The sequence below is a fragment of the Montipora capricornis genome, chromosome 8, assembly GCF_036669925.1.
Source record: "Montipora capricornis isolate CH-2021 chromosome 8, ASM3666992v2, whole genome shotgun sequence".
NCBI classification, from domain to species: domain Eukaryota; kingdom Metazoa; phylum Cnidaria; class Anthozoa; order Scleractinia; family Acroporidae; genus Montipora; species Montipora capricornis.
In genome coordinates this window covers 36,661,242-36,681,241 of record NC_090890.1, presented here as the reverse complement: position 1 = coordinate 36,681,241, position 20,000 = coordinate 36,661,242, and the positions used below count along the sequence as shown (strand labels likewise).

General features: G+C 39.9%; 2 protein-coding genes across 4 annotated transcripts in view; both read right to left on the bottom strand.

Moving 5' to 3' along the window:
• The window catches only part of LOC138060005 (uncharacterized), a 32,404-nt gene extending 21,022 nt beyond the window's left edge, over window positions 1-11,382 (bottom strand). For 2 of the 3 annotated variants that reach the window (XM_068905675.1, XM_068905676.1), the window contains exons 1-6: window positions 10,889-11,186; window positions 6,058-6,109; window positions 5,371-5,442; window positions 4,747-4,869; window positions 4,445-4,542; window positions 4,277-4,345 (exon numbers count right to left, since the gene is read on the bottom strand). In XM_068905675.1, the coding sequence (XP_068761776.1) occupies window positions 4,277-4,345; window positions 4,445-4,542; window positions 4,747-4,869; window positions 5,371-5,442; window positions 6,058-6,109; window positions 10,889-11,050 (576 nt within the window). In that variant the 5' untranslated portion in view covers window positions 11,051-11,186. Of the gene's footprint in view, window positions 1-4,276; window positions 4,346-4,444; window positions 4,543-4,746; window positions 4,870-5,370; window positions 5,443-6,057; window positions 6,110-10,888 lie in introns of all 3 variants that reach the window. The other variant, XM_068905677.1, reaches the window with a different exon arrangement.
• A 5,816-nt stretch (window positions 11,383-17,198) lies between these two features.
• LOC138058879 (uncharacterized) overlaps window positions 17,199-20,000 on the bottom strand; it is a 19,714-nt gene continuing 16,912 nt past the window's right edge. Inside the window, exon 12 of the mRNA XM_068904325.1 lies at window positions 17,199-19,640. Coding sequence (XP_068760426.1) covers window positions 19,123-19,640 — 518 coding nt within the window. The 3' untranslated portion in view covers window positions 17,199-19,122. The remainder of the gene's footprint in view (window positions 19,641-20,000) is intronic.

The following is a 20,000-nucleotide window of genomic DNA, read 5'->3' as shown; positions in this document are numbered from 1 at the left end:
AATAATGTATTTTATAAGAATTTCGAGACTGATTTCAAGTTGCGAATTTTTAAGAATATTTTAAGACTAAGCCCGAGGCTGAAATAACGATATAATTTTGTGTTGAAAATATGTAAATGCAGTACAATTAATTGACATTACACGTTTTCAACTTAACCGTATAAAATTATTTCTTTCTCTAAACGTATTTGAAACAAAATTGGGTACTTTCGTGCCTGTGAGAAATGCATTTTTAAAGCAAAAAGTGTCGTCTGACGTGACATTTTTTCCTCGCTGACTGCAACGAAAAGCGATGGAGAGAAAGTTCACAATGTAACGCGATACAGATCTAGACATCGAACACTTGTAATTGATACTCTAATACATTCTAAAACGGAAATGTCATTTAAGAATAAAACAAGAATATTTTCAGCCTAAACTTGGCAGAAAAATGAGAATAATAATTCAGCTTAGGCCGGAAAAAGAAGGTTCTTATAAAAGAAAGTGTACATGAATCAGTAGAAACAGAATGTTCTGCAGCATTAGTATCTGTTAGGCACACTAGTTTGTACTGGTTATAAAAATAGGTACGCATTGCGTACGTGTGATAGTGCAGTAACTTGACACAGTGCTTTATTCTACAATTGTCAACTGAGCTGCGTTTTGTTTTCCAGGAAGTAATATGTAAAATAATAAACCCAGAAAAATTGAAGGAAATAAATCGGAATCGAGAAACATTGGCTTTGGGTCTGACATGAAGTTCAACTTCTTTTTCACAGTAAATTAAATTTAAGCGTGTATTCTGAGCGTCTGACAGTTTCCACGGCAAAAGTTCACTGAATTTAAGCCCTGTCCGGTGGGTTTAGTATCTGGATGGGAGACGTCAACATATACGACTTGCTGCCAGAAACATATGACCGAAAATTCTATTTTAACGCTCAAAAACGCGAACTAAGCATGGGATAGATTTTGTTATCCTGCCTTATGCAAAGCAACTATTGATGCAAAAGTAAATAAATATTGATACACAGTTTTAAGGAAGAGTACAAAGAAGTTTTTAGGAAGTGTCGATCGAGAATTAAAACAAATTGCCATCAGCAACAAAATATGCGACATGAAAACAACACAAATTTAGTGCCGCGAAAATAAAAAAATTACCATCAGCGAAAAATATATAGGGAGATTTTTGCTACGTTCAATTTTTCAATTGTTTTTTTGGCTGCACAAGTAAATCGCAAAAAGAGAAAGTGACATCGATTTCGGCGGCCGCCAGTGATCAAGATACCTTCCGTGTCGTGGCAAAAGACGGTTTTAACTAGCGACGCAAGCACAAGTGCAAAGCATAAGAGCGCTTATTTCACCGTAAAAACGGGGTTGACGACAACAAGCACAAGCATAACGATATCTTTTTTGTCCTTGTGCTTGGGCTTCTGCTTGCGTTCGCTTGCGTCGTGTGAAAATGAAACGCACCATAAGCATAAGGAAATTTGCTACGTCTGACCAACTAAAGCACTCGTTCCATATTCTCCTCGTCTGAGCATTTGAACAAAATGGCGGTTGTTTTTTATTGTCGACGGTCGTTTTCACAAGCATAAGTTACTTATGCTTGTGCTTGCGCGTGTGCTTTCGTCGCTAGTAAATACCAGGCTTAAACGACGGCAAGACAGGAGATCGTTGTTTTGTTGCTTATTATTTTTTTGCTTTCAAGTGTGATAAAAGTCGACAAGAAGTTTGCGAATTCGACACAAAGATCGCAATCGTAAAACTCTTGAGGTTGACTATGCTTTCTGCAAGGTCAATAATTTACTCTCCTAGACGTGGTTATTTATCACCAGGTAATTACATCGTTTTGGAAATAGAAACTGCTTTATTATTTATCAGCGTCACAAATTCTTGCCGATTTTGGGGCTCATTTGTTGAAATTCAAGCATGCTTCCAACACAAACCTGTTTATTTTCGTGTTTCACCTAGTTATTTTCCGGTGCGGCTGTTAAATGACACGAGGATTTAAAAAGGCTTTTCAGCTTTGTTTTCCCTCTCACCTAACACACAGGCGGCTTTCGCTTCTTTATTTTACATACAGGTGTAACTTTTTTAAAAAGAAAAATGGAGCGAAAAATTGCGTGAATAAATTAAAAGTGAAGAAAGAGGCTATTAGTGAAATCAACAGACACTGACTAGCCGATATAATCTACATATTTACAAATCAACAAAATTAAAGTGCACCTAACCCCAAAATATTTTTTTCGCTAAAATGAATCTTTGCACCTGTTCGAAACGCACTGCTGTCATTTTTTCATTTTTCTAACAAATCCTGTCATTTTATAGGCTTCGAAAGTTGCGAAAATCCAAGCATCTTTTGTTCACGACCGAGTCAGAAGGGGAGTGGGTCTATTCCTGATTTAACGTCACAATCTACTTTGCATGCATTTTTACAAAGAGTTAATGCAATGTAAATCAGTTTGCGACGTCAAATCAGGAATAGACCCACTCCCCTTCTGACTCGGTCGTGAACAAAAGATGCTTGGATTTTCGCAAATTTCGAAGCCTATAAAATGACAGGATTTGTTAGAAAAATGAAAAAATGACCGCAGTGCGTTTCGAACAGGTGCAAAGATTCATTTTAGCGAAAAAAATATTTTGGGGTTAGGTGCACTTTAAAGTAGTGTTGCCGAAGCTTATTTCCCTTTCGTAAACGGTCGTTGCCATTTCTCAGTACGGTCGTTGCCATTTGAAACGGTCGATGTCATGTTTTAGCTCTGAATTACACTCATTAGGTCTAAGAACTCAAAAGGTTGCGCTTTCTTTGGGTTGTGTCTCGCTGGTCATATGAGTTAGGGTTCGGGTTAGGGTGAGGGCTAAGAACCCGAGTTCGAGTCTTGAAATTTTCGGACGTTTGTTTCTTTTAATTTTCTTTGAAGTGAAGTGTGTAGTCGACCGTTATAAATGGCATCGATCGTTTCAAATGGAAACGACCGTCCTGAGAAATGGCAACGACCGTTTACGAAAGGGAAATTTTCGTTGCCGAACGCACACTTACACTCGATGGCTAAAAGATTTCAACATATGTGAAAACTAAGTTGCGATTTTTTAATGTTTCGTATAATTCAGAAGAGCTCATCTTTTCTATCTATGTGGGAATTTCAACATAAACAAGCTTATGAAATCTACAATTTTTGCTGATCGATTGCGACGATAAAGATAAAAATAGTTTCCCACTGTTTTTCTTTCCGTTGCGAGGAAATTACTGATGATTTTTTTTCAATGCAGGCAGAGAAGTTGACCTGGTCTTTGAGAAAGAAAATATTATGATCGACTTGTGAATTTTTTTCTTGTTTATTTGACCTGCAGAATCTGTGGAATGTGAGCTTGCGTGACGATCTCCGTAGACGTGAAAAGAGTGATTTTGATTTAAGATATAAAAGAATTTAGTTTGAAAATAACGTACTCAAAGAGTTTTCATTCTCTTTTCATTAAGAAAATTAAGAAAGGAAAAAGGCGACAAGTGGGCCGCAAACAAACAGCAGTTGTTGTAATAGGCCACTTCGGAAAATACCATAATACTTTTTATTTGTCTCCCCAAATTTTGCATAAGCATTGTTTTGTTTCCTCTTGGGACCATTGTAAGTCCCCTGAGAAACTGGAACAATTTGGGGGGACAAACAAAGAGTATTATGGTATTTTCCGAAGTGGCCTAGTCAAGAAAACCGTACATTAGGTTCGTAAATCATGCACGCGCTGCAGGCCTACAAATATTACATTCACTCACTCACTCAGACAGACAGCTCCGATGACATAGTGTGTAGTGCCCTTATAAAGGCAGTACCACAAAAACCAAACTGAGCAAATGAGCCAAAGACTTTCGTAACTGACTCTCAGCCTAGGTATTTTCTTGGTATATTCTTAGATTTTTGGTTACTCTTGGTCTGAACGTTTCTTTAAAAAAAAGAGTGTTGACCTTCTATGATTTGAGCCGCACGCCTTTTTGTCACGCAATAAAGAGATTGCGTGACAAATACGATTGACTCAAAATGAGATGGGAGTGTAGTGGTTTAGCCAAAGAACTTTCCCAGGACCGTTACCTCCGCCAAAACATTAGCCTGTTCCAGGCTCTTAGTTTGTGGGGACGAGCAAAAAGATGACCCGGATTGAGGGATTCGAAAAAGCGTCGCGAGAAAGGATTAGGCTGGGGAGTACTCTGTCCTCGATCCAGACCATGTTTTCGCTCGTCCCAACAACTTGAGGGCCTGGAACAGGCTACCACAACATTGACTTGAGAAAAGAGCTTTCCACTTACGCGCACGAAAATAGATCCTGAAAAGATGCAATGAGAGGAAGAGAGGTTTACTTGGAGAAACGTCTGGTTCTATAATGATAAACAAAACCAAATGAGCAAGGGAAAAACAGTAAGATGAACTATTAAAAAGCAATGTTTGAAGGTCGCGGCATGACTTGTACACCTTACCTTCGGAAGCACGGAACAGTTAACTGGGTTCATAAAGGAAGGTTCAGAGGACGGTACAATAAAAGAGACCAGCGTAGCATTCCATTTTCCATTCGTGTCTGAAAGCAGATCAGATCAGAGAAAACTCGTTCATTGTCATTTCGGCGGTGTTCAGTTTACTAGACAATTTATCGCGCAAAACTTTCCACATTATTGAAGCGACAACATTGCGAGAGAATGCGGAGATTTGTCACATCTTAAACACTTTACCTGCCAAGAGGCTTGATTTAACAGGCTGAAAATTGTTGAAGACAGCTACTAACCTTTCATGGGAGTCCATGACACATTCACGTACCAGGAACAGGTATCGTCATACCGACCAAAGGTGACGTTTATTTTCTCAGGCCTCCAGTTATCAGTTTGACTCGGTGACGAGTCTGGGCAACCTATAATTGAGTAATTCTTCAAATGAGTGTCGTAAAATAAATAATTTTTCGTCATTAATTTATCTAGTTGAACAAAAACACAACAAACGTTTCGCATAAGAAAAAGTTGTAAGAAGAGAGTTCAACTCGCGAATGATTCGGACGATAACGTAGTTTGGACACCAACATAGCGGATTTGACGTCATAAGAAAACCGATAGTTTTGTCTTTGGTTGAAAAAGGAGAAAACCGGAAGTGCCAGCTCTGTGGGACATCTGAACAAAACATTATGTCTTCTCGCATGCGATATTTATAGTCGGCTGAATCAGTCTTATATTACTGAACTTTCGTATCCATGAAGTAAAGATTGAAACTCAAATCCGACACTGAAAACCGCCAGATTTCTTAGCCTACGAGGGGCTCGGTATTAACACTTAAGCTACCGTTTCACTTTTATCTTCATTCCTATTCCTACTCATCTCGTATTGTGCATGGTGATACCATCCAAATTTGATCAACTTACTGTAATTGGGAGGAAGTGCCTTCCGCCTTCGGTGATTAATAATTTTCCTGAACAAACCTTGCTGAGCTATTGCTGGAAAGGACAGAGAGAAATGGACTAGTGAAGAAAAGCAATCTACAGCGAGTTGTATTTTCGTATTCTTGACAGATAGTTGAACCGGCCTCGCAAAGGCGTTTCCCACGATCATTGAATTAATTAGAGCACACAAAAAAAATTATAATCAAGAAACGGCTTAAAATAGTGCTCAATTTTAGGTCCTGCATCAATGACAAAAAAATAAATAGAGAAGGAGGGACTAACATTGAGTGTTTTTCGATTATGATCAGTGTCTAAATGCAAGTAACGTAGTAATTTTCTAACAAAAAAGTGTTACGGGGGGGAGGGGGGGGGGGGAAGGATAGTAATCTGCAGCAATTTCTTGTATGCTGCTCAAACAGCGGGAAAATATTTGACGTGAGTACATCTCGCAGTTGGTTTTCATTGGTTGAAAACGTGGTGTGCGCAAACCAGTTTTAAATCAATCACTTATCGCAGTGATCGCTGAATTGCTTTTCACACTCAATTCAATGCACAGCTGCAACTGGTGTTATTCGAGATTGGGACTCAGATAAATCAATGTGTAAGCGGTACAAAGGTCTGAAAACGCCATTGAAAGAAATGGATATTGCTACGGTCTTTTAAAATCACCTCCATTAGTCTTGTACAAGCATTTATGATAACACGAGGAGAATCTTGTTACCTGCGATGCGAAAAAAAGGAAAGAGAACAATGAAGTTAGCATTTCTCTGCCAAATTACGTTTTTGCCGAATTCAAAATGTAGATTTCCGGTAATCTATCACCAAAAAAATGCCAGGATTTGAATTACAGTTGTCGCACATTTAAGGGGCTATGGCACGAAATTTAGCCAAGTTCAGCGACTGGAAACTGGCAACCAAATCAAGCGAAACATAAAAATTATTACTTAGAACATTCAAAGGAAGGTTTGAGTAAAAGAGCAAATGCAAAAGGAGGCAAGGATTGGCAAAATTGAAGAATATTAAATGGATTGTAATTAAGGGTTTTTGAAAAATATTCACCTTAACAATTTTTCAAAGTTGATCTCTTTAGTTCGTAACTTTAATCATGTATGCTTGACAGACATTTTTTTTTTTGTCACGAAGCTTTGGTGTGTGCTGTTTAAAAGTAGTTTATGAGTCCATTAAGTTGTTTAGTGAGAGGGGGCGAGTAAATGGTAAAACGACACAAAATGAAGTGCGCTGCTCTGACACAGCCCCTCAGTTTCTAGAATTTTTGTCTTAAGTTGCCCGTGGACGAAATAGATTTGATGACGAGATCGGCGCTCTGGAACGTTCTGGAGGATGAGTCTGTTTTGAGAAAGATGACGATTTTGCGATTTGAAAGTTGTTTCATAACCGTAGTTGTCGTAGTTCTAATACTTGGTGGGTTTCATAGCTCTTCAATCAACCGCCGAACCCCATGTAAACATCTGTTTTCCTCATATATTTTGTCTTATTTTGTGTTGTCTTATTTTCGTCTTACTTCAACAAAAATGCGCTTCTGTGTTCTCAATTTGATGTCACAGCAAGAGGTATCACGTATGTTTCTTCAAACAAATCAATGTAATTCTCATTGTCATCCTGTTTTCCTCTCCATGGTTTATAGTCTGGTCGTAGTGCGTACTTCTAAAATCGGTCTGTGTTTTATTCCCTGTCTGTTTCCTGAACAATCTGCTCTCCACAGTGTCATTCGAACGAATGAGTGAACGATTGACGATTTTATTAACTCTGGTTTCACGCTTCGCCTACAAAGGAGTCACCGCGGAGTCTGCGAAACGGCAAGAAAGAAAATCTTCTCACGCCAAATGCCAGGCTCGATTAGACTACGAGTATAGTCTCTAATAAGTTCATTCCGGAATGGACAGAACACCATTCTTTCCATTCTCCTCCCAGGGGCAGAATGAACAGAATGTTGCGAATGAAAATATAAGATGGCGGCCGGCGAGATGAGTGCTACGGATTCAAATACGTCTCTACCGGAGAAAAAAATCAGGTTACACTTTTTGACACAATGAAACATTGCTTCTAATTTCCTTGTACGAAAAGTACGAGATTTTTTTCAGCGATGTTTCGTACAAGAAAAAAGGCAATTTAACAAATGATTGCCGACGCCATATTTGTTACGCAATGTCTACTCGTGCCAGGACCGCCATTTCGACAGGTGTTTTTTTAATGCAGACAATCCAAATTACTGCTAGCATTCCGTACCAACCATTCTTATTCCAGAATTGGGGATAAATAAAACTCGCCCTAAGGCTCGATTAGCAGCTGCTGTTTCGGGAAAGGAGTGGAAGGGGAGGAACAATGGCCGGAATCGAGAAAGTGGCGGAAATCGAGCTTATAGCCAAATGCTGGATCTTGCGATTCTTTTAGAAGGCCCCGCAACCTTCCTAGCTTCTCTCGGGTGCCACAATTGAATTCCCTCAATGTGAACTTTAAGATGTACTAGGGCGACGCCGACGAAACCGTCACTTCAAACAAAATGTAACTTTGCACCATCGGAAGTCTTTCGCGGTTATTGCATCTCGATCACTTCGCACAATGTGGGCGAACTATCCTGAAATTGAATTTATACGAGCGGTTTCAGAGTTAAAATATAAAATGAAAGATTCACATTTGTACGCTCACGTTGCCATTAAAACTTCAACTTTGGTGATTTCACGTGACGTTGTTATGCAGGTGCAGCCATAAAATGCACACAGGGCGATTATTTTTCCTCTTTTAACCAATGATATTGTTTTGTGGCGTTGTCGCAGCCGTAGCCGTTGTTGTTTCTTAAACTCGCTAATATCTTGAAAACGGAGATGTCTTAAGTCATCAAACTAAACAACCGTTTTGCTTTTGTGATCTTTGAAGTCATGTTTAAAAGACCAGCTTGTCGTGTTTTGGAGCACTGTGGTTTTTGAAGGAATTTAAATTTGACGTCAATTTAGCGGGGACTTCAATTGTTTCCGCTTCCGCAGCTCCAGAAACAACCCTTCTATGATTTTAAGTGCAAGCTATGTACCTTTTATATTCTACGTGATTAACTTGCATCGTTTTCTATGTACTACTGTAGGACTTACTGTAATAATATTTACAGAATACATTTATGACTTCTTAATTAACCTGGAATGAGGTCTTAACGGGGAAATCTGAAACTGAGGCCTTGCAGTATTGACCAAGTGATAGGGAGGTCAACACAGTAAGGCCGAGGCTTGAGATATTTCGGAAACACCAAACGTTCGAGGTCAATATCTTGTTTGTTATATAGCTTTATACTCGACTGATTCGGAAACGATCACTTCACATTCGATAATGCGAGCGCTTATCAGTTCACTCATCGTTTGAAACCCCACTGACGTGTCAAAAAGTATATTTATCTTCGAGAAAAATGATTGCAGTTTGGTAAGGCTAAGTTTCGTCTACGTTCTTTGGAATCAATAAAGTGCTCTCTTGGCGTAAGAATTGCTTTTGATTTTGTGTTTCATTCATAGTAACTATTGCTTGAATAATTCGTAATCGGCCCATGGGCAATACCGTAGAATAATAACATCGCTCTCAGCCAATCAGAGCGCTTTTTATATCAGCAACGGCATAGCCTTCTGATAATAATAATGAATGTTTTGAACATATTTTGCACAATCATTTGATTAAAACCATGATGTTTTCGTCTTAGTTTAAGATTAATGGAATATTATCCGACTGGCTTTTTCTATATTTGAATCACATGCGCATGTGATGCGTGCAAATAGAGCCGCCATGATACGTGGCTTGCGGTGAATTGTTATGAATATTTTTAGAACGTTGAAGTCAAATCACAAGGGTAGTTGAAATATTGAAGTTCTTCCAAGCTTTTTTAACCACAGAAACGCTAAACAAACAGTGGAATATCGCTTTAACTTTAAAATGATGTCGTCTGAAACATTCTCGAGAACTGAGCCGACGATAGCCCAGTGTAATTAAGGATCCACCACAAATTTCGCAACTGAACTAAAACTGAGTCGAACGACACGGATGATGCGAAGTAACATTTTTTTTTTGTGAATCGTAAGGATCGGCTCTTTACATCACATAAATTTATCTGCACTTCCAAACATCGACAATCTTGAGTTTGTCTTGCACTTTGAAAACCGATGTCGTTGATTTGATAACCGATGTCGTTGAATACCTAAAATACCTTAGCCCAGCTTTGTTTTCAGGACAGCATTAATCACCTTGCTTTTAAGCTTTGTTTTCTGAGGATTCTATCGAGAATATTCAAAGCTGTAGAGTTACATGTTTTTCTGACGGCTGGACATCGATTTCTATTTAATTTGCGAAAAACAAGAATTAAATTACTTCGTAAAAATAGTTAATATTGTCGATTTGTTTAAAGCAAAAGGATGCTGTCGAGGCACGACATTTGATGTACGTAAGATATTTTGTTTTATTCACGATGTAAAGAGTTATCTTTCTTGGCAGTAATTTTCAATCCTTTGAAATATGGCTAGTAACCTTGTGTTAGCCTCTAATTTAGTTCTTAAAAGAATGATTCATTGTCAATGTAACTACTGTAACTAGTGGCCAAAAAATTCCTTTTCATGAACAATCAGTTGAAGAATGTTATTATGATCTGTCTTTGGAAAGCAATTATTCCGAAGCTTAGACCACCTCCCAGCGGCATCGAGTCTCCACTGGTTTCCTTTACGGATAAGTAATTAAAAAAACGGAATGAAAGCCTCGGAGCTGTTAAGATTGTATTGCTTCTTAAAGTCCCCAAGTACTGTCAAAAATTTTCGTCGACAGAAATCACTTAACTAATGTATCGCCCTCCGTCGTCATGATATATCGACGCACCAATACAATAACTGATACATGATTAGTATGTTCCATTAAATTCTCAATAACAGCACTTTTTCACAGTTTTGAATTAAGCAAAGGTAGGCATTTTCACGAACTTCATTACAAGTTAAAGTTAATTTGATTCCTTCGACAGTGATGTTCCGGGATGCCCTTTTCGGAATAGCCTTCATGACAAACTGAATGACATCACGTAATATTGCATCAATTGTTAGCGCACTTTTCTCTAAGTCACGGGTGCTATCTTCGATGCGGGTAACCGGTACACGTAGTATTTTGCGGCAATTGTCTTAAACACGTTCATTCTTGTCGACTTTAGAGAAAACTGCTGTAATTGTTGCGTTTGATATGCAATAATGCAAAATTCTGGCTCTGCGGAATTCAAGTAAATGCATTTTTTGAATTGCCTTGTGACAACTTCGCTTATGATATAAGGCACTTTTTTCGATAAGCGTCAAAGCCGTGAATCATTTTACGTCGCTTCTAACTTCGCAGTTGAATTAAATTATTGAACCAAATCAAAACCATGATCTATCTATTGGCCATTAGATTCCGCTTGTCTGCTCTGCCTGTCTTACAACCATTCCGCGAAAAAGAGTAACTCGTGAATGATAGCGGAAAATACAGGATCTTTACTTACTTTTCGTTTTAAGCGTTGGAATGGATCCATGCATATCCGAACACATCCTTCTGATCTCGTCTTTCTTTGATTTTGGACCGATTTTGCCAAAAAAACACAAAGGATTAAAACCAAGAGGGCAGACGCGAGAATCCCGGCGAATTGTCCCCTTCTGGCAGACATTAGCAATACATCACCTGCAAGCTTTGGTTAAGTAAAATGAAGCAATTTCATCGCTCGATTCATATGATGGTGTTGATTTTCCGATTGCCAAGGATCTCTTTAACATATTATATGCCTCAAGGAAGCACTGATTACAATGCAAATTGCTCACAAATTGTCACTGTTCATTGACTCGGTTAGGCGCTTCTGACATATGCATGTTATCATAACTGGTCACGTTCGGTGGCTATTTGAATAATCACGAGAAAAAAACATACAAATACAAAAACAACGATAACATCGAACATTTCTCCTTTCTAGGTGTGAATTACATGGCTTCGTTTACGGTGCAACACCTTTCAAACTCTAGAAGCAGATATGTTCCATTTATTGCTTCTGTGACGGCTTCCATGGCAACAAGAGAGGAAAATGTGAACATTTGTTCAAACAAGCCATTTTCCCCGGAAAAAGTTTGAACTTTTCCAAGAACCTCGAACGTTCTTTGGACCTAAAGGTGACGCCTAAAACACTTATCTTGTACTCTTATGTTATCGTGTACTTTGACATACGGGACGCCGTTGGGACATCCATCAAAAGAATTTGACTTACAACTCGCCGCCCAAAACGACTTCAGTTCTAGTCGCTGTACTTACAAGTCAACTGATATAACTCATCATGACGACTTATAAATGAATTCATAATTCGTCATAGCCACTTGTAAGTCGACTTATAACTCCTCATGGCGACTTGTAAATCGACTTTTTACTTTTGAGAGTTGTAAATCAACTTATATAAGTTGCTATGACGAATTATGAGTGGATTCAAAAGTCATCGTGATGAGTCATGACTCGTAAGTACACAAGTCGGTCTCAAATGATTAAAAAAATATATTAGAAGTAAAAGGTCTCTTCGTACAAATTATAAGTCGTCTTATAAGTGGTTTTTTTTTTCTATTTCAAAATTTTTGGAGGGATCCTCTCTGGGGCTCCGCAAAGTGATAGTTCATATCTTTAAGTCTGTTGAAAATGTGTTAAATTTACATTTTCATTTGACGTAATTATAAACGGCGGGCAACACGGGGCAAGACAATAGGTATTTGTGCCAGACCCGGGAATTGAGCCGCTGTTCCTTGGCTCAAATTAGAAAAAAAAAAGGTATTATTTATGAGTAGAAATCACTTTCCCTTGCCTATAATAAGTGCAGCATAATGCGAAACACAGTTTTCTTACATGTCACGTCTTGTAAAGGTGCGGGAAATTTACAATTCAGTTTTGTAAAAAAAAAACGTTCTGAGCGTTATAACTTTCCAACGATTTATGCAAGTGTCCTGAATATTTTGTTGGCTTTTGCTAGCCGTATAAGTATTATTTATTGGTGGACATCGTCTTCTCTTGCCTTTGATTAGTGCGGCATTTATGCGAAACACCGTTTTCTTACATGTCACGTACGTTCTGTAAAGATGCAAGAAATTTACAATCCGCTATAACTTTCCAACGACTTATGCCAGTCATTGAATATTTTGTTAGCACGTGCTAGTCGTACAAGTATTATTTATTGACAAGCCAACAAAATATTCGGGACACTGGCATAAGTTGTTGGAAAGTTGTATCACTCGGACCGTGTGTTTACAAAACTGAATTATAAAATTTTTGCATGCGGTCACAAACTGTGGCCTGAACCAAATGTTGTCTCGAATTTTTATACTGAGATTAAACTAATTGTGATGTCGTCAATAAAGGATATGGGTATGGCTAACATAGGCTACCAAAGATCACAGTACCACGGTATTTAAATCGGAAGAGCTCTCAGCTTTCACTTTCTGTTTCAGAAAGATAACTAATAAATTTACTGTTCCACTCTATTGGTCTTCGGTCTTCGGTCTTCGGTCTTCGGTTTGTAGACACCCCACTCTAATGTATGGTTTACACTCCTTGATGCCATGTATTAACAGTAACTGTCGTAAAAGCCGGTTTGCTTAATTATTTACGGCTGCTGTACTTGTCAAAGCTGTTTCTTTCTACTAACAGATATAATTTCTGTAAAAAACAGCTTCTTTACAAATATTTAATTGACCTTAATTGTAAAAGGGCAGCAGTTTTTACATTAGAAAGCAGCTTTCTTAAAATTATTTATTTGTAAAAAAACAGCATTTTTAAGTAAAGAAGCTGCTTTTTTAAGATTTTATACTGTAAAAAAGCAGCATTTTTACAGCATTTTATTACACGGCTAGTTTTTGTTACACAACATTTATAAGAATTGCCTTGAATGAAAAAGGCTAACTAGAGTAAATAACAAAGTGAATAGTAAAACAGTGGTCTTTTCCAGTAATTAAAAACTTTGTTAATCTACTACCAAAATGTAACATATGTATTTGGGTGCGACTTTACCCATGATGCCTTGGTAATAAAGTGGTTGAAACCCGCCATCTCACGGTGTGTTATGCTTAACTAGTTTACTACATTTTGGCGACGAAGACGGGATTGGATCGGGGCCTGATATGGTGTGTCATGAAGTGATATTGACGATAGAATATCAGGGGCTTGATATGGTTGGTCGGGGCCTGATCTGGTGTGTCATGAAGGCATATTGACGATAGAATATCAGGGGCTTGATATGGTTGGTCGGGGCCTGATATGGTGTGTCATGAAGTCATATTGACGATAGAATATCAGGGGCTTGATATGGTTGGTCGGGGCCTGATAAGGTGTGTCATGAAGTCGTATTGATGATAGAATATCAGGGGCTTGATATGGTTGGTCGGGGCCTGATATGGTGTGCCATGTCATGGCCTGATATGGGGGGCTTGATATGGGGGGCTTGATATGGGGGGCTTGATATGGTAGGGGGCTTGATATGGGGGGCCTGATATGGGGGGCTTGATATGGGGGGCTTGATATGGTTGGGGGCTTGATATGGGGGGCCTGATATGGGGGGCTTGATATGGGGGGCTTGATATGGTTGGTAACGTTCCAAACCCTGCTCGATTAGCCGACAGTCATCAGTGCAGGGATCTCCGGACAACACTGTGTATGTTGTAGCTTACAGAATGACCAGCACTGGTGCAAGTGGACTTTTCGGGTGTGTGCACTGGGCGAGTTCATTGCCGAGCCTGAGACATTCTGTTCCTATGTGGAAAGGATGGAAATGTTCTTCACGGTCAGTAACATCGTAGAAACAACGGGATAGGGCAGCACTCAAGCTAATCGAGTGGTGGCCGAGAGGAAACGTGCAATATTCCTCACAGAGGTGGGAGCGGAGGTATATTCAACTCTAAGTAATTTATTGGCACCTGTGCAGCCCAAAGATACTCCGTTCACTGAGATTGTGAGTGCTTTGGAGAAACATTACAATCCAAAACCCTTAGAAATTGCACAGTGTTTCCATTTTGGCACCCGAAATCAAAAGTCTGGAGAATCGATCGGGGATTATGTGCTGGCGTTAAAGGCGTTGGCCATTCATTGTAATTATGTTGAGTTATTGGATAGAGCTCTACGTGACCGATTAGTCTGCGGACTCAGCAACCCGAAGATACAAAATAAACTGCTGAACACAGAGGATTTGACGTTCGCGAAGACTTGCAGGATTGCCAAGGCTATGGAGATGGCTGAGAGAAACACCCAGGAGTTCCGGATACACCCTACGACAAGCGAGGGTTCGCAAGTGAACCAGTTGACAACAAAGGACATTAAGAACAACGAACAATGTTTTGGGGGTAAACATTCAGGTCAGTCATGTAAATTCACGTCTGCAAAATGTTATCGGTGTTCTAAGATTGGTTTAGGGTTAGTACTGTACTCACTTGACACAAACAGCCCCAATTCCCAAGGTTACTCGGTAGACATGGTAATCAATGGGAAATCTTGTAAAATGGTGGTAGATACTGCTACAGACTATTCCATAATGCCACACAGTTTATATCAAGAGAAGTTTCCAGACATACCCTTAACAGCATCAAATTAAGGTAGTGCTTTGGACATACACAGGTGAACGGCTTGATGTGTCAGGTGAAATGCAGTGTGATGTTTATAACAACAATCACTATTCACTACCAGTAGTAGTAGTAATAGCAGTTAATTACGGCGGAAAGCCTACTCTACTTGGCAAAAATTGGCTGAGTCAAATCAAATTGGCATGGGGTGAGATTTTTAGTGTCCCCAGTGAAAACAAGGCCGGTTTCGAGAGTCAACTACAAGCTCTTCTGTCAAAATATAATGATTTGTTCAGCGACAATTATGCAAGCATGACGGGGCTTGAGGCACATATCACTATAAAAGGGGATGTAAAGCCAATTTTTGTAAACGCCCGTCGAGTTCCTTATGCATTGAAAGAACAAGTAGAAAAAAAGTAGACAAACTTGAAAAACACGGGGTGATTGAGAAAACTGACGAGTCAAGTTGGGCGAGCCCAATTATGGTAGTGCCGAAGTCCGATAACAAAGTGAAAATCTGCGGTGATTACAAAGCGACTATCAATCAGGCTGTGGAGGACGAGCCATCTGTTTTACCCACCACTCAGGATTTGCATGTTTCCCTTGTTGGTTCAAAGGTATTTAGCAAACTTGACCTATCCCACGCATACGCACAGCTGAATGTTGACGAAGAAAGTCAAGAATACTTGACTATAAACACAAGAAACTACCCTATGGTGTAAAATCATCCCCAAAAATATTTCAGGCCAAAATGGACCAAATCCTCCAGTGAATCGGGAAATGTGTATGTAAGCAGGATGATATATTGGTGGGAGGCAATGATTAGCAAGAGAATCTTAAAGTACTCGCAGAGGTTTTGGACAGGCTGCAGAAATACAATTTGCATCTAAAACTGTCCAAATGCGAGTTCTTAAAACCTGAAGTGGTTTACCTAGGTCTAAAAATAAACGCAGTAGGTCTCCAACCAATGCGAGAGAAAAGAAATGCAGTAAGGAAAGCACCAGCCCCTCGGAACGTAAAAGAATTAAGGTCTTTCCTAGGCATGGTACAATATTATCATTCTTTCCTGCCAGGTCTAGCCACAACATTAGCACCGTTGCCTGAGCTTTTGCAAAAGAATGTTCCGTGGGATTGGACAAAGGAATGTCAAACAGCTTTCGAGGGCTGTAAGGAAAGTCTTACTAGCGATTCACTATTAGTTCACTATGACTTGAATAGGGAGTTACGGCTGGCCTGTGAAGCATCACGTTATGGCCTAGGAGCTGTACTAAGTCATGTCATGGATGATTACGGGCGGGAGAGGCCAGTAGCCTATGCCTCCCGTACCCTAACCCCCAGCGAGAGAAACTATGCTCAAATAGAACGAGAAGCTCTGTCTATTGTGTATGGAGTAAAAAAAAAATAATCAGTTTTTGTACGGACGAAAGTTCACGTTATAATAACCGATCACCAGCCTTTGTTAGCTATTTTGGGCCCTAAGGCTGCAATTCCCACGTTAGCAGCTGCCCGCATGCAACGATGGGCCATTGTTCTCTCTGCTTATGATTATTGTATTGAATACAGAAGGTCGGAGCAACATAGTAACTGTGATGCGCTCTCCCGATTACCCCATGAAGACTCCAAGATTGGGGGCGAAAGTGAAATCTACAGTGTAGGTGCTATCGATGGGGACTTCCCAGTAACAGCCAAAGATATCGGCAAAGCCACCCGATCGGACCCGTTACAGAGTCGAGTACTTGATTTCGTCCGGTCGGGATGGTGCGAAAAATGCGACGAGAAAGAACTCAAACCCTATTACAATCGTAGGTGGGAGCTTTCTTGTGAACAGAACTGCGTTCTTTGGGGCTCTAGGGTAATCATTCCATATGTGCTCAGAGAGAAAATCTTAAAGGAATTGCATTGGGAGCATCCTGGTATTTGTGCAATGAAGGCTATTGCCCGCACATGTGTATGATGGCACAAAATGGATGACGAAATTGAGAGAGCAGTGAAATTATGCACGGTTTGCGAGAACGTAAGAAGTTCTCCTCCTAGTGTTTCCTTAATACCGTGGAAGTGGCCGACACGTCCTTTCCAACCTATTCATCTCGATTTTTGTCAGAAGGGATCTGATCATTTCCTAGTAGTGATTGATAGCAATTCAAAATGGCTGGAGGTAAAACATGACGTCAACTACCACAGAGCGTACCGTGGATGAACTACGTCTTATATTCGCCCAACATGGCTTGCCAGAAGAAGTGGTTTCTGATAATGGACCTCAGTTTATTTCTAACGAATTTTCCAAGTTTATGAGCAAAAACGGGTTCAAACATACTCTAGTTCCACCATACCATCCTCAATCTAATGGTGCAGTTGAGAGATCGTTAGTGCTGCAGATGTTAAATCTGAGCCTAGTTTTGACCAAGGGGCTGAGGACATGTCATCACCAGTTGTTTTGAGGCGATCGTCTAGAATCAAGAAACCAGTGGACCGACTTAATTTGTAGCTGAGATTACTGTTTATGTCGCAGTACTGTTGTGTTTTCTATCCCATTTGTGGGAAAAAGCAGTGTAACATGTTAGTATTTGGGTGCGGCTTTACCCATCATGCCTTGGTAATAAAGTGGTTGAAACCCGCCATCTTGTGTGTTATGCTAAATGCTAGTTTACTACAGAAAATGCGACCAATAATCCTTTTATGTTTGCGTGAATATTCGGACGCAACTGCGTGAACGATAAAAAAAAAAAACCTGTAACAAGAGGCAACCCAAATCTCAAATTGCAAATATTCTGTTTTCACCACCAGCACGAATGACCGACGGACGTCAACTAGATAATATAAATCTTCAAAATCATGTTAGGAAAGAAAGAGTCCATCGCAGGCAGGGTTACCAGCTGCAGTATACTGCTGTTACCCAGTTTTAAACCTGCCCATAACTCAGACGTCTCATCAGTTTTCTGTTACAGTATTATCTATTTTTAAAACGGCTTCTGTTAGATTAGCGGGGAAAACGTGCCGGTATTGTATTCTCTGCGCGTTGTATGATTTTGCATTGCCCGAGCAATACCTCTTGTGGGTCTCGGTTGCAGACCAACCAGAGGCGTTGTTGTCATCCGGTCCAATCTAATTGTTCATAATTTGGGGGGACCCGTACTCTAAATTGAGTTGATTCGGTAATCTGATGGGGCAAGTCCAAATGATAGAGATCGACAGTTCTGGCATGGGTTATGGGCTTCTGACCTGTACTCATGGCAGTGTGGAGAAAAGCTTTTCATGTAAAGCAGTGACTCCGATAGGCTTAAAAATGGTTCTGCGCATGGATGATGTGTTGGCCACACCGGGTTCACTTGATGTTATGGCTTGTTCAGCTTGCTTTTAACGTTGTTTTTTTTTCACACAGCGACCATGTGATGAGGAATCCCGAGCGAAAATCTCTACCTCTACCGTGCAAAGTGTCTTTTCGTATGAGCCGGACTACGTAGCACATTTATTTGAATTACTGTGGAATGAAAAATAAATAAAAGAGCTCTTCACAGCCCGAGTTACATATCTTCAGTTGACGTAGATCACGAAAATGCATGTGAACTTTGGGTATCCACCGTTAGTTCCATTTGCCCAAATATATCTTCACAAGCAAGCTAGGTATTTGGAGAGGATTCAGAGCAAGCGATTTTATTAGAAGGAAGATAATGTTCGGGACCAGAATGCGACAGATGTGTCCAAACAGTCTAAGTTTGAGTCGGGTGATTGGCATGTACCAAACTTCATCTGTTGGCATTGATGTGCTGGCGGACCTGTGTGTTTCAAAATGTGTTTTGCACTTAAATTTTAGAATATTTGCAATTAACGTAACTACCCAGTGAGCGTTTAAAAAGCAGCTTGACCAGTGCGGGATACGTAGCACACAAAATTAAAATGACTGTTTTTTTTTTTAATCGGTTCCTGTTCTTGTCTTCTTTGGTTTCTACATCACAAAGATCAGACCACTAGCTTGATCCAACGAATGCCGTCTACGGTTGCTCACCTAAAACTTGTTATTTATAAAGTGCATTTCTAAGGTATCCGCTATATCCATATATTCTCAAACTTGGCCGTCCCCGCATAGCAAGGAACGTTCAAAAAATGCACTCATTTTTTGACCTTGGGCCGCGTGTGTTTCCAGCAGCAGCAGTAAGAAATATTCGCGTTACACTGTTGATGTCTGAGTCGCACTGCTAAGATTGCTCGTAGTTCTCACCAAGATTGGTCTTTCTGTGATCTCGTTATTATTGCCGCTGATCGAATCAATCGTGGATCGAGTTGGGAAGAGGTTGAGTACCCTTCTTTTCCAATAGGATCGTTCCAAGACGCTGGTGCAGTCGATAAAGTTATTCATGATAATTTCTCGAGGTAGATTATTATGATCCACATCATCGATTTTGATGATGACCAAACAGTCGTCCCGCCTTTCTACCATCCGATGAATGGCTAGTCTCATCTCGTAATCGCCGAACGGGGTCGCCAAGAAATTTGTTGAAAATAAGACCAGGACTTTTTGACTGTTGTTTACACATCTCGCCATTTCTTGTACGAACGGTATACCAGGTTTAAAGTCTTTGTAATGTACGTAGCACTTAACACGATGTTCTTCCAGAAGATTAAGAATCCTCTTCATCCATTTCCAGTCAAGGGAGCTGAATACAATGAACGCGGAGTACTCATAACCTAGTGACACAAAATTTGAAGTGAAACATGTAAGGGCGCTAATATGTTGAGGTAAATGCCAGTCTGCTGCAAGTCGCGAAACCATAAAAGCTCAATTGCCCTTGCTAATTATCCACTTTTATGAACTTGCTCGTTACAGCGAGACACTAGGGCAAAATGAGGAAGAGTTTGTTCACTGATCTTAGGGAAACAACAACCCGCTTCTTCGTGAAGGATTGCTTGTTTTTCACTTGCTAAAGCTATAAGCTGACCCGCCTTCAATGAATGAATAAACAAGTAAACAAAGAAAATATCGCTGCTCTCCTCAAACAACGCACACTTAGTCCATAGGTTGTATTTGTGGGTGGAGGTGGGACTCTC